At 40.4% G+C, this 14,714-nt stretch overlaps 2 protein-coding genes across 2 annotated transcripts; both read left to right on the top strand.

The window, feature by feature from the left end:
- The first annotated feature begins 1,279 nt into the window (after positions 1 to 1,279).
- On the top strand, positions 1,280 to 3,432 carry tal1 (T-cell acute lymphocytic leukemia 1). Its single transcript, XM_012826668.3, has 3 exons — positions 1,280 to 1,680; positions 1,912 to 1,994; positions 2,343 to 3,432. Exons 1-3 carry the CDS (start codon positions 1,598 to 1,600, stop codon positions 2,774 to 2,776), a joined length of 600 nt encoding a protein of 199 aa, XP_012682122.2. The 5' UTR covers positions 1,280 to 1,597; the 3' UTR covers positions 2,777 to 3,432.
- A 6,428-nt stretch (positions 3,433 to 9,860) lies between these two features.
- Positions 9,861 to 14,403, top strand: pdzk1ip1 (PDZK1 interacting protein 1). The gene is made up of 5 exons (XM_031575015.2): positions 9,861 to 10,076; positions 10,707 to 10,821; positions 11,115 to 11,201; positions 12,981 to 13,049; positions 13,092 to 14,403. Exons 1-5 carry the CDS (start codon positions 10,010 to 10,012, stop codon positions 13,093 to 13,095), a joined length of 342 nt encoding a protein of 113 aa, XP_031430875.1. The 5' UTR covers positions 9,861 to 10,009; the 3' UTR covers positions 13,096 to 14,403.
- The last annotated feature ends 311 nt before the right edge of the window (positions 14,404 to 14,714 follow it).

Consider the following 14,714-nt stretch of genomic DNA (forward strand, 5'->3'; position numbering starts at 1 on the left):
GTTTTTTTGCTAATGTAGCTCAAAATTTGGTCTATTTGCCAAGTCAAAAGGTTAGAATAGCCATATGTACCCTCGGCTATCGGATGTATTAGGCTAAGGCTATTCGATATTGATTCGACATTGTGTTGTATTTTTCTCATGGGTCTACATATAGGTTATGTTGAGCCTCCGGAAGGGTTTGCTCTTACAGTGTATAGATGCTTTCAATTAATCGGGTTGTGACAGAGCTTTTAATGAGGCATTAGAACAGGACAGTTAGCTTCTTCTGGTTGTGAAAGGTAAACTAGTTTAATAAAGAAACGCTACAAAATTGTTTCACCCTATGAATCCACACAATTTTACACGACAAAAAGGCCCACATGTATTATGTCTAGCCTTGCAGAACAATTTTGGCAGTCATCTGTTTTTAAATCAGACAAATAGGCCTATATTGTTTTTTCCCCGTTTTCCATTAGCGTTGGCGATTCTAGGGCTGGTTACAGGGTGCAATGACTGAAGGAGGCATTTGAGATTTGTGAGAGGGACTACATTTTCTAGTGTTGGTCTGAGCAATGAAGAAGCACTGTAAAACACTGTTATTTACAACCATTGGGTCTGAGTTACAGCAGGCATGGACTGACATTATAGTGGCGCATGGGTCGAAAGTAACACTTTTTACTTTGAAGGCTATTTTTGTATTTTATATGCTTATTTTCATATATTGTTTTATGCTTTGTGACAACCTATACACCCGTACAAATACAGTTCCATTGACAGAACAAACGCAAATACAATGCATGCTTCAGGCCTACTGTCGGCTAGGCTACCTATGTTGACGAAAGAACGTCCTGAAATCAGTGGGACTGCTACCGTAGGGTGTATAACTAAATTCAACATGAGTAGATAATATCCAAATCCTACCCGTCTGCCACAGTGTAGGCTGCAATTACAGCTTCGCAAACACGTCCGTTCTTGACACTAAATTATTCTTATTCGATGGTATCAAAAAATGTCAAACTGAAGGGGCAAGTTACTGTTTTCCAAGTGATCTCAAACCTAGCTTTTACGACCGACGATTGTGAGCAAACGTGACACATTGTGCTTTAGCACTGGCAAATCGAGCCATAGGGCAGGCTGTGTTTGCATCTTCTACCTTATTTTTTCTTTCTCAAACTATTTTGCAAACTGAAATCTTAGCAATGTCCTCCCAGTTCGGAGGAGCCTTTGGCGTCCGGCACGACATCTTAATTGCCTTTCAAGGTTTTAGGAGCGCAGAGTACTGCGTGACAGGCGGGAAGCAGGAAGACACGACAGCCAGCACGACAGCAAAGGATTCAGCGGAAAGTAAGCGGAGCGAAGAGGGGGGAGAGGAGCGAAGCCTTCCCAGTCCCAGAGGACCACTTCAACAGGACCAGCATAATGAATGGTGTTACTAAGGAAACGGCGTACAGCGGGATGAAAAAGGAAGTGCCATTGGACTGTTGGGAGAGGAGGGGGCGTAGCTATAAAATGCAGGGGGAATACGGCAGACGGTAGCCATTAGGTGCAGACCACGGTGCCGTACGGATTACCAATCTCTTTGCCACTGCCTGCACAGGACACGCCGAGGGAAATTCGCATGGTGCAGCAAATTCCACCCGTTTTACCTTCCCCAGCTCGAGCGATGCTGTTTAACACCTCACCACCCCTGTCTACTAACAGGTAGGCCTAACAAACGGTCTCCATTTTTTGCTGTTATGTTGTTTGACAGTTAACCATAATTAACCCACATTTACGATTTGAAATTAATATGAAAATGTATGTCACAGGCAATAGGCAAAGTTACCAATATGGATGTCCTCATATTAATAGGACTAATATACGTTTAGAGTATAGGGCTGACCAAAATGAGGATACCGTATTTCATATTTGTCTTTTTCATTTCTGTCTCAGCGGATACGTCGGAGAGCACTTTGACGCGCATCCCAATCACATGAAGCGTCGCTCTGGACCTTATGAAGTTGAAATCAGAGACGGTAGGAGCATTTTAGATCTATTTAATTATCGTAGCCTAATACACGCCCGGCTGTGTTTATCTTTTAATCTTTTTTTCTGCATTTATTTAGCATGTACTTTGTCCATTTGTAACCAATGTGCATGGTTTGGTCGTTTGTGTATACAGTTTTGATAAAATGTGTATACAAAAAAAATGTGCTTAAAAAAAAGTGCAACTTCATAGTTTAGTTTAAATAAATGCTATAACTCTCAGTTCATAAGTCTGTTCATGAACTAAATGAATTCTGTTTGAAAATAGAGCCATAGGAGTTCCATTTGTGTTTGTCCTCTAAGAGTTTAAACTGACCTCTATTTCTTTTTCTTAACAGGTTCTCGACCAAAGATCGTGCGCAGGGTCTTCACAAACAGCCGTGAGCGCTGGCGCCAGCAGAATGTGAACGGAGCATTCGCTGAGCTCCGCGGGCTCATTCCCACACACCCACCTGACAAGAAACTCAGTAAGAATGAGATCCTTCGCCTTACCATGAAGTACATTGACTTCCTGGCCAATTTGCTGACTGACCAGGAGGGCTCCGTGTTGGAAAGGGTTGATGGCAAAGTAAGCGAGAGGCACCACCTAGGGGAGGTGAAGGAGGAGCTGACGCAGGGCCTGCTGTCCCCCAACTCCAGTTGTGGAAGCCTGCTAGACGAAGAGACCAGCGCCGAGAGCTTCTCTGAGGACCTGGACTCCTACTTGGAGACACGGCCCACTTCACGGGGACTGCACCCAACACTGCACTTAGATGGAGACAGCCAACGGTGATGGAATCTGGTGCAGAGAAGAGGAACAGTGGAGAAATCAGAAACAGAAAAAACTGATTGAGAAACTGGTGCATACCATGTTTACCTCAGTGAGGGATGTGGTTTATTGGCAATTTCAATAAGCCATTTGCCAATATGCTGATGTGATGTGGGAAGAATTTTAGACTTCACCACATGATGGGACCATGGTACTGTGTACACTCAGCGTAACAATATATACACGGAATGAATCATGTTGATATGTCTGCACTTCCATCAGACTTCCAGCCCCTTTCTTTAGTATGCAATGCACCTCAAAATAATAGGCTGTTAGGGGAGTCCACATTTTGAATGTGTTAATAGAGGCTTACCGAGTTGAACTTTGAACTCTGATTAAAGAGCACAGGAGAGTCCCAGGGGTTGAGGCCCTGTTGTAATGTTGTTACGCTGAACTGGTCTTCACCACCACTGTTTTTTCTCATTTAATATATTTGTATTGTTTTACACTGCTAAAACAGTGATCACACAATAATTGCACTCACCTGGTAGTTAACCAGTGAATTTGGTAACCATGGTATTTGGTATGTTGTAGAAAACGTTGGCGAGCAAAAACATCCATGAATATGATGCAGTGTTATATGACGATATATTATGTACAAATAAAATAAATGCAATGCAGTCATGGTCAATGATGTATTTTGAAGTAAAGTTCAGACTGCCGCAGACTGAATGAAACTGGGAAACAATACTACTACTACTACTATAACTACCATTACTACTACTAATAATAATAATGATTCAATGACAAAATCATTTTATAAAATATAGCAAGCAGCAATATAGGGGCCAGGGGCAACATTATTATCGGTGAATGTTGTGGCCCAAGTGACATACTTGGTATTTGGACTAAATATGACTGTGATATGAAGTCCATTCTGATTCCTGCCACTACAGTGAATTCAGAGCCTTTCGGTTTTTACTACTTTGTTGTGTTGTAGACCTCATTTTAAAAGGCCATTTTTTTACCCATCAGTATACACCTAATAGCAAAAGTGAAATCTCTCTCAAAATTACTACGAGCTTTTGTTTTAGCACTCCAAATTGTGCTGTTTTCTCTAATTATCCAAATTCACAGATGTTGTCCCTCTATCCTGGGGGACAAGAGTACCTGCCAGGATCCTGGTGACCAGGGCTTCTACAAAGTGCTGAAATTGAGTCTGCATGTTGAGATGAAAATAGAATTAGAATGCGTGGAAGTTTAGTTTCACTCTCTGCACACTATATATAGGCCCTTTTCTCCCATTCCTCCAGTGGTCATATGCTCCGATCTCACCCACAGCGCTTTACTTCAATGCTCATGAAAGAGAAGTGATTTATTTCAAATAGCAGAAAAAGGCTACATGCTTGTTTATTTTGGCTGTCGGGAAAACGTGGAACGTGGATTTTCACATTAACCTTTTAAAGATCATTAAAATCCATCGAAACCATAAAGCAGACATTGACTTTGACATTAAGCATCGCGTAAAATGAAAGCATTTGTTTCAATGCATCACAATAATCATGTACGCTAATATATGCCAGACGATATGTGCTCGGCCTATTTATAGAGATATGTTGGGCGTGTGGAGATTCATTATTTAGTACGCACTTGAGGAAAAGAAACAACACAATGATTATGCAACAAAATGCTGCAAAATCTTAAAGTGATTCTAATCCAATAACGTTTTGTCAAACTCAGCTAATTGCTCCTCACAGTCTGCTACGATCATGGCCATTGTAGGTTAAAAAAAAAATACGGAGCTGGGGGAGGGGGATAATATTCCGATAAATAACTCAGAAATTCCGAGATAGAAGTTCTACATTTACTTAGATATTCTCTGAGATTATAAAGTAAAATATGTGTGAGAGAAACAGTCACATTTACCCGCAAAAACTGTTTTTTTTTCTCCACTTTGCAAAACTGCAAAACGTCACCGGTAAACAGGAAATGCCATACGTACATATTAGTGGGAAGTGCAACAGTATGGAACATGACTGTCAAATGTGTAGGCCAATAAAATACTCTTGGCTTTTAAATGAAGTTAGTAGCGAGTCATCATGAACACCCAAGGCTAGAGTGATTGACTAGGCAGGATATAGGCTGTTTCTTCCCTTCACAAAATAGCTAGCGTTACTCAGCCACCAAGAAATTGGTTCAAGGTGAATGTTGACGCTGGATGCTCTCTGGATGCTGCCATTGAACGCGACACGGGCTGTGTAGCAAGTTCAGTTGACTTTAAAGGGAGCGTTCAATCGATGGCTGACGTCCGACGGCAACACTAGACGGCAGATGGCTGCTGTGTAGCTTCTCAGACAGGAACTGTGCCATTTTCATCCCATTGGCGCAACTTGTGATGCATTTGGATTCTTTATTACAGTATCTGTGTCCAAGTTATTTGCGCCACCAGCCAGTAGTTATAGTATGAAGACAGCATGAAAGTGTGGGAAATGTGTGGACACTGCCGTTCGGGGACACGTTTACGTACATTTCCGAGTTTATAATCTCAGAGAATATCTGAGTTTTATTCTCGTAATCTACTGTTTTGGGTTTTTTCTCGGAATATTATCCCCCTCCTGGCCCTTACCTCCCCCAATTGTTTTCTCCTACAACGGCCCTAATACGCTGTTGTAGATATCTGTTGCGTTCAATTCAAAAGCACCATACCCAGACAGCCACCAGGGTGCCAAGCAAATTACAGAAACGTTGGGTGAAATGATTTGCAGGACCTCTTGACCAACTCAGTTGTTGGAAACACAGGTTTCCGGAAGCTCCTAGCTGTCACTGCACCGCGTTACAGTATATGGCAAATAAATAAATAAACATATCAATTTGATGCTTTGAAGGCATACCAATTATTACATTGCCAATGCATATTAGGTTAGACTCAGTGTGCCTTCCGGTATAAACCAAGCCCAATTCTTGCCTCTTATCTGAATACAGATAAAGAGACAGATCAATTTGTCGGTTGAACAGATTTAGACACAGATATAGATAATGATGTCACTGTGTATCTCTAGCATGTTTGGTGGGAGCCTGACCAGGACTACCACCGTGAATGCATAGTCCCGACAGTGAAGCGTGCAGGTGGGAGTGTGATGATATGGGGCATGAATGCCTGTGGATGGATGGATGTATCAGAATACTGGCTGACAAGATGACTCCCAGTCTCCAGAAGCTTGGCAGGAGTGGAATATTCCAGCATGATGATGCACACTGCCCAAATCATGCAAGAGTTTCTAAAGAAGAAAATAAGTCAAAACTATGACCTGGCTATGTACGACGCCTGACTTGAATCCAATAGAACACATTTAGGGGCATTTCAAAAAGAAAGGTAAAGCAACACAACCCCTCCAGCAAAGAGCAGATAAAAGAAATGGTCTCCAAAAATGCATGCAACACTGGTATCCTGGACGTGGATTGAGTGTGCCAAAATAAAGGTGGGCGTATGAAGTATTGAGAAAATAGGTCACGGTCAAAGTACAGGTCAAATCCTCGCCAGCTAGTAAAGCCAGGTTTGCCTTATTTTAATCATTAAACTATATAATGTATCTACAACAAGCTTGCGTGATACAAAGTGATGAGCATCAAGTTAATTATGTTTTCAGTATATCCACACATAATATCAATATGTTCTGTGTGAAAGACTTATGCCACTTGAAAGTCCTTATTTTGTATAATGACAATCAAGACTTGTCATGTCTAATGCAGGAAAATTGACAATAATAATACAGGGAATAGAAAGTCCTTGTATTATTATTATTATTATTATTATTATTATATGATTATTATATGTTTGTTATTATGTATATGTTTGTATGGAGCACAAATGTGGTAGGTACAACATTTTCCACCGGTATATGCTGGAACATTTATCAGAACCTCATCACAAGGCTGCCAAAAACACAAGTTGGTCATTTTCAAGTTTTTGGCAAACATTTGTGGAGCTCTACAAAGAAAGTAAATCAAGTGATCATCTTAATATTAGAGAATGTGCTTCTGATGGGAATGAAAAGATAACTTTTAGGAATGAAAAGATCCTTTATTATGAATGTCAGACATTGCAGCAATATTACAATATATAAAAAAAACATTTTGGAAGAAACAATGCCTTTGCTCATCATCACACATGCGTAAATTACATCAGTAAATGAGAGAGGCACCTGAGACTGTTTTCAGAATTTGGGTGATCAAAATGACCCCTAAACTGATAATCACCCTAGCTAAAAATGAAGATAGATAGTCAATAACACTCTGAAGGTGCTCAGAAGGGTCTCAGTTGCCCTCTTTAACAAGTGATTTAAACGTGGGAACCAAGTGATCTGTGGCTGAGTGGCTAGAGGCCAGAATGTCACTGTCTGTTTTCAATTTATGGATGATTTGGGTCCAAATGATAAGCATCACACCTCTGCCATGACAAAGCCCGTTTATGGCCCACGGGTCCCAGAGGGAGGGGGGAGGGGGGAGGGCGGGGCCAGACCAGTGGAGACTCACCGGTTCCCAGCTCATCATCCAAAGCCCAATTCCACAAGGACACACCTCCAACCTCTGCCAATCTACCCCCCTGTATCCCAGCTCATCCCACGCATCACTCACCCATATCTCACCTCGCCCTATATAAATATACTGTGCTGTGTGTGTGTGTGTGTGTGTGTGTGTGTGTGTGTGTGTGTGTGTGTGTGTGTGTGTGTGTGTGGTGCATATGTTACATACACATACATTCCATTCTGTATCTCATATGAGAAAGAAAGAAAGAGAGAAAGAGGCAGTGAGCAACTGTAGAGGAGGTCAAAGTAGAGGAGGTGTTTGATCACATACGCAAAAGTGAGTGTGTTTAGGCTCTTGTGCCCATGTACGTGTTTGGAGGTATTTTCATGTATGTACTGTAGGTGTGTTCATGTGTGAAGAATTATGTTTGTTGATTTTGCACACATCTATATGTGTGTATGTATGTGTAGGTAAATTATTTTCATTTAGAGAAGAGGCTTTCCAGCTGCTTGTCTCTGTACCATTCTTTCTGTGGACATGGTGCAGTTGACCCACTACAGGCTACAGAATTATAGTGTGTGTTTAGATGCTATATACATTTTGCATTCTGTAAAGAAACACATGTTTCCGGATAATCCCTTTCATTAGAAATCATTTACAAATAATTAATTTGTTTTCAATAATTCTCCTAAGGGAATGCTACTCCTATGGGAAATAATTGTCACTGATGGAGATAATGAAAAGATAGTGGAGAGAGAAAAGAAAAAAATCAATTAAGGGGCCTCTCACTGTTAAGTGGATGAGTTGTGATGTATCTTCAGGGGTCTGTGGGGCTCTAGAGAACCTGGAAAAGGTCTGGTTCTCAGCCCAGCCACTGGGTAGTGGATAGAGCTCCCAGAGGAGTCCCTCACTGACACTATCAGCCCTATCATCACAGCCAGGCCTCCCTAGGGGCGGAGCTGCATTCATGAGGGGGCGGGCCAGAGAGGGCTACTTGAAAGGAGCTGCTAATTTACTGGTTGCTCTGGTTAGCTTTAGCTCGGACACACACACATTCTTCTATTCCCAGTTGCCAATGCATGTATGCCCCTAGAGTTCTTCAAGGGGGTTTGTCTCATGCCCTTGTAGTCGATACCCATCACATTATTTTTAGTCTCCCATCTTCTCTCTTCAACACAATTTATTCTTCCTTTCAGTGCCTGTCTGCTTCAATGCCTGCTCAACACGATTGGGACAGAGAAGTGACAGACAATAAAGATACTCTCACTTTAGTACACACCACACCTTTTGTGATATAATAAAACCGGTCTTTTGGGGAGCCTAGGTTGATTTTTACTATGTGTAGAAATTCTAGCATAATGTCCACACTGAGCTAAACACAAAGCATCAGCAGAAACCTTCTCTCATGACTAAGTTTGGCTAAACAGTGACGAGGGGTCAGGCAGTGTGTAGAGCACTGAGTAAATCAATACCTAATATTAAATGCTTCCATGCTGACACAACACTTGATTAAATCAAACAAAAAAAACAACTGTTACAGTGTTAAGCTTGAAATACACTGACATGATAAGATTTCACTTGAAAGTAGTACAGACCTCAGGGAACACACAGTGAGTGTTTGAACCATAACTCTCCAATGAACACAACCTACACTACTCATTATATTGTGTTAGGTGCTTGTTTAAAAAATATAAAAACACACAATGTACAGAGATTTACATACATTGACTATATTAATTTAGTTCACAAATGACTGCATGTCCATAAATGCCCTCATATCATGTTACACTGTTTTATTATGATAGGGCAGACCACAGAGGGTTGTAACAACACCAGTTCTAACACTTGAGCATCAGGCAGTGTCTTATTCAGTCCTGTTTTACATCCATTTCCTTTCTGGTATTTCACATGCATATTGACAGATTTTTTTGTACAAAGCTTAAGATTAAGAGGCCGAAATCTATTTTAATATGTGATGCACAGTGGAATATAATGTTAGTTTGCTTTTTTCAAAAGGTTTTTTAAAGTAACACTATGGTTCTTGGAATGCCTCGACAGTGCAGGAAAGACCAACAAGGGTGTGCCAGTCCATATCTTGAAAGGTGCTACATTTGAAGTCAGACTAAATCAGTGAGGTTTTTTCTTTTCCTTTTTCCTTGTCATGTCTCTCTGGGTGGAGTTTGCACAGTTGTACAGAGGCAGAGGGCTCTTGATGGGCTGTTTGAAACAGGTAGCAGACTTCTAAGAGTTCATAGGCAGAGCTTAGGGTCATTTGCCTGAATTATTTTAAAGAAAAAATGTCTATGGCCATAAAGTATATGTTCAATTTGTCATCAATATGATGAACAGTAATTTCAAATGTTTTTGTTTGTTGAAGAGCAAAATAGTGCACTTTTATCAGAGAGGTCTGTGAACATCATGGGCATGTGTAACAAGGCAAGCTGTCATCCAAAACCCTAAGAGTACTGGAACAAAAAGCGTTACAATCATCTATGGTTTCCCCAACAAAGGTTTTATTTGATGTAGAAGTGCCTTCCTGTTTAGTAAATCATTCACAGGCATGGAATGACTGTGGCTGTGCCCTGTGGGCAGATGTTCACATGACTAACTGTAAAACTCAAGGGGGAGAGCAAAAAGTCATCTGAGGAAGATCAAGGACAATTTATTCAAAAAACATCTTAAAAATCTTTTTTCTTCTTTTAATTGTTTCTGATCCAGCTTTGACCAACAATGGGGAGAGTAAATCTGGTGTTTTGGTGGCTGCTGGTTATGTTGGACACGGTTTCAGCTCAAACAGGTACGTGCGCTTACCTGTTTTAATTTCTGTATCACTTTATCGTCTTTACATGTTGGCACTCAAAATGGGTTCCCTTATGTAGTACACATGTTCGGTCAATATGCTTTATTAGCCATTGTTAAACATTGTTTTGGCATTGCTAGGCATTTTTAAGGTTAAGTGCTTTTCTCAACCAATGTGGTATCCCAGACGAAATAGTGTCTCCATGATTTGTTTATTGAATGTTTTTGCATGAAATACTCCCCTTTAGTTCGAGCTATTGATTTAGAGTAGCGTTGTGACTGAGACCAAAGGTATAGGTATATGTAGAATACTTCCTTGTTGATATCAAAGATTCCTGCAAGGCGCTCCTGTGTTCTTATGTTTGATTAACTTCACACATGTGTCAATACATCTTATTAAGGAAGTACAGATCAGCTTGGTTATTTAATATGAATTCCCAAAACTGGTCAAATTACATAGGACAGAAAGATTATAAGATTAAACATTTCGAAATTATTCAGTTCAGGATGGCTTTTTTTGCTTTATTTGAATTGGTGCTGCATTTAACACACCCAAAGCTTTTTGGGTAGAAAACAGTACATAGACACACAATTCCTTTAGTCTATGTTTGTGCAATCTCATTTTCAGAGACGACACAGAGAGGGCTGCCCAACTGGCTGACAGGGATTGTGGCTGTTGCAGTTTTCCTCTTCCTGGTCTTTGTGGTTTTTCTTGTAAACAAAGCCTGGTGCAGCCAGAGCAGGTACAGCAACCCTTTACTACTGACCTGTGAACTAATAGCATTCAACCAGTATAGCTGACATTAGTCTGAAGAGCCATTTCCTCAGAGCACAGAACCATACCTTACGAACACCTGTTAAAGCTTTTATTTCATTTGAGTATTGAGTTACTTGTTTTAGCCTGTGTTCATGTGAGATGTAGAAAATATACAATCGGGGTTGTTATATTGTAAGTGGTTTATAAATGGTGTTTTTTAATTCTGATAATAAGACATGACAAGTATTACTTTAGTGTACGTTTTGTATAATTTTCTAGACGTGAAAATAAGCAGGATGCTGAAATGTCAAAAGAGTATGAGATGACTAATGGATCCACCTATGAGACGACTATTGATGCGGTCCGGTAAGATGACCGTCGAAGATTGAAGTCTTTCTTGTCCAAAATGTGAATATGAAGAAAGCTGCTCATGAAAACACAAAGGCAGAATACAGGAGTTTGTCATATGCTTACCTGTCTAACTGGAAATATAATCAAATAAATGTTAGGAGCCCTTCTTTATGATGCCAAAACCGAAAAAAAAAAACTGGGCTACAGAGTAATCCTGATTATGTACGGTCTGGTTTCTGCTGTTTACGGACTGAATACTGAGGAAACAAGCCTGTGTTGTCAAATGCAGAGGGACGCTGCCAAAGCCAGCCTATAAGATGAATGCTAGGGCAGAAAAGAAACCCTGTGAATATGACAGATATAGTTATATATAGTGGATTCAGGAATGAAATCCTCTCTCTTTTGTCATCCTCCCTACCAAACATTTGTTGAAAATGTATTTTATAAATAAGATACAGTGAGGGAGCCGATTTGAGAAATCAGAGTTAAATGTTAAATTTTTTCTATAATTTTTTCAAAGCCTTTTCTTTTGTCACTCCTTCTCTGGAGGGTGTTGATGGCCTTTGGATGGCAGCATCATGCATACTAAGACAGAATAGAGCTATGAGGAGTGTTTCAGCTTTTCATGTCCGTAACATAAAATCAGTCCAAATCTGAGAGGTATGGGTGAGGAAACAACAGTCCATCAGTCGTTCTACATAGTACGCTCTAGCTGAATATTTATTAGAGTTAAAAGAATACAACTTGCACATTTTGAATTATGTTTATGCCAATCAGACCAAATCAACATTCTAAATATGAAAGAAAAGAATACAGGCAAAATGGGGTCAGGCAAAGAGAGCAGAAAACACAATTCAAGAAATAGACCCCGCGACCACACGTAAACCAATCACAAGAGAGCAGCTGGCAGACTGTCAACATCAGCATCAGACAAAGGCAAAGGACACCCAAACTATGTCTACAAAATACACCCAACCTAACCGAACACACGTGAGGGAAATTACTAAAACCAAGGAGAAGTGAAAATAATAAAGACACAACCCCAGAACGCAAACACAATGAGTACATCTAGTGGTGGACAAGAGTGTGTGCAACGGAGTCCCAGAGTTCTGTTTTGAGTATGGAGCTCTTTCTGTTGAATCAACACTGACAGAGTGAAAAACCAGACGATAGATGAGGACTGTGGGAAACTGGGAGAAAGATGGGAGGGTTGAAACAAGACGATAGATGAGGACTGTGGGAAAAGGAGAGAAAGATGGTAAAGGGTTGAAACAAGACGATAGATGAGGACTGTAGGAAACTGAGAGAAAGATGGCGGAGGGTTGAAACAAGACGATAGATGAGGACTGTGGGAAAAGGAGAGAAAGATGGCGGAGGATTGAAACGGGAAGACATTAATGAACTAAGAAAGAGAAGTCAAGTCTGAGAGTGGGAGGAGTCAACCAGTAACTGGTTGTTTGGCTTTAGTACTGGCTACATTGCTAATGTACATCCAAAAACCACTTTGATGTTTTTCATACTCGTATATTATTATTGTTTTTATTTAATTTATTGAGCATGATATCAACCCAATTTACAGTTTCTCTTTTGAGGGATTGAAAGACAGGGTTGACTCTTCATCAGATTTAAATAGTTAGTCAAGGTTGTTTTCAGCAAGAGGTTAATTATTTTCCAGTCTTTGTCTGGTGAGCGACTAGCACATGATCAGAAGTGGTTCTCTATGGATCAACAGCTATTCTTAAGGAGTATTCTTTGCGGTTGAATATCTACTAAATAATTTCTGTTCTCTTACAGGAGTGATATATATGAGAATACCGTTATGAACATCTCAAGTGACGGCACTGAAGACAAGGTCACAGTCATGTGACCTGATCTACACGTCTCTGACCACCTCTCATTAGTCATGTGACCTGATCTACACGTCTCTGACCACCTCTCATTAGTCATGTGACCTGATCTACACGTCTCTGACTCCCTCTCATTAGTCATGTGACCTGATCGACATGTCTCTGACTACCTCTCATTAGTCATGTGACCTGATCTACATGTCTCTGACTCCCTCTCATTAGTCATGTGACCTGATCGACATGTCTCTGACTACCTCTCATTAGTCATGTGACCTGATCTACACGTCTCTGACTCCCTCTCATTAGTCATGTGACCTGATCGACATGTCTCTGACTCCCTCTCATTAGTCATGTGACCTGATCGACACGTCTCTGACTCCCTCTCATTAGTCATGTGACCTGATCTACACGTCTCTGACTCCCTCTCATTAGTCATGTGACCTGATCTACACGTCTCTGACTCCCTCTCATTAGTCATGTGACCTGATCGACATGTCTCTGACTACCTCTCATTAGTCATGTGACCTGATCTACATGTCTCTGACTCCCTCTCATTAGTCATGTGACCTGATCGACATGTCTCTGACTACCTCTCATTAGTCATGTGACCTGATCTACACGTCTCTGACTCCCTCTCATTAGTCATGTGACCTGATCGACATGTCTCTGACCACCTCTCATTAGTCATTTATTTCATCTCACTGGCATTCTAAAAATTCAAGTTTCACTTCTCATATGTTATGAAAGAATATCAAGTAGTAGTAGTACATTGTAGTAGTAGAATCATTGTAGTCCACATTTTCTTTCAATATTGAAGTCTTATTTGTTTTCCTGTTTGACTGCTGCAGGGTGCTACACACAAGTGGAGTATCAGAAAGGCATGTGATGAGCATCACTGTTTCAATTCATTCATGCAGGTGGACATCCAATCATGTCTTCTTAAGCAATCATAAATAAACATGGAAATTCCAGCCTCTGCCTTGTACAGTGTCATACAGTATATGTTGTATATAGTGCACACATAATGCTATTGTATAGGATGAACGACAACGTCGAAATTGAGTCAATAAATTAGTAAATTCAATATACAAAATAAATCTTCAGATGATATAAGGGTCACAATTATTAGTGTAAGTAACATTTCACAAGTTTGGACAGCAATTATCATTATACTATAGTCATCCCAGGTCTAATTCTGTATAAACCAAGACTTCTGACTTTCAGCGATTAGACATTAATTGAGTTGTCGTGTGCGTGCCAAATTGTCTCGTTATAAACTTTTGAAGGACTTGCAAGAACTTGACTGGCTGTACATTGAACTCCAGTTTGTGGTATGACACAGATTGCATTAAAAAGCTTTTCGCTGTCTCTTTACCTCATCTTTGCTTTTATGTTCTCTTCAATAAGGGCAGTTGGACAAATGTAGGTAATTCACTTTTTTTGTTTGGTTTTGTACATCAAAATTGTAAGTAGGTCTCTCCATACTGAAAACACAACTTCTGGAAAGAGGCTGCACTGAATTCAATACATTTGTGTCATTTGTGTACATTGTGTTTTTTTCATCGGAGTGACAAGAAACAAAGTGTCAGTTGAGGGGAAGAGCACTGCTGCTCTGGATTTACATTGGGTGACCATGAACTTTGGTGTACCTGATCCCAAAAGCTCCGTTTCTGGTAATGAG

Source organism: Clupea harengus, chromosome 10 (genome assembly GCF_900700415.2).
Source record: "Clupea harengus chromosome 10, Ch_v2.0.2, whole genome shotgun sequence".
NCBI lineage: Eukaryota > Metazoa > Chordata > Actinopteri > Clupeiformes > Clupeidae > Clupea > Clupea harengus.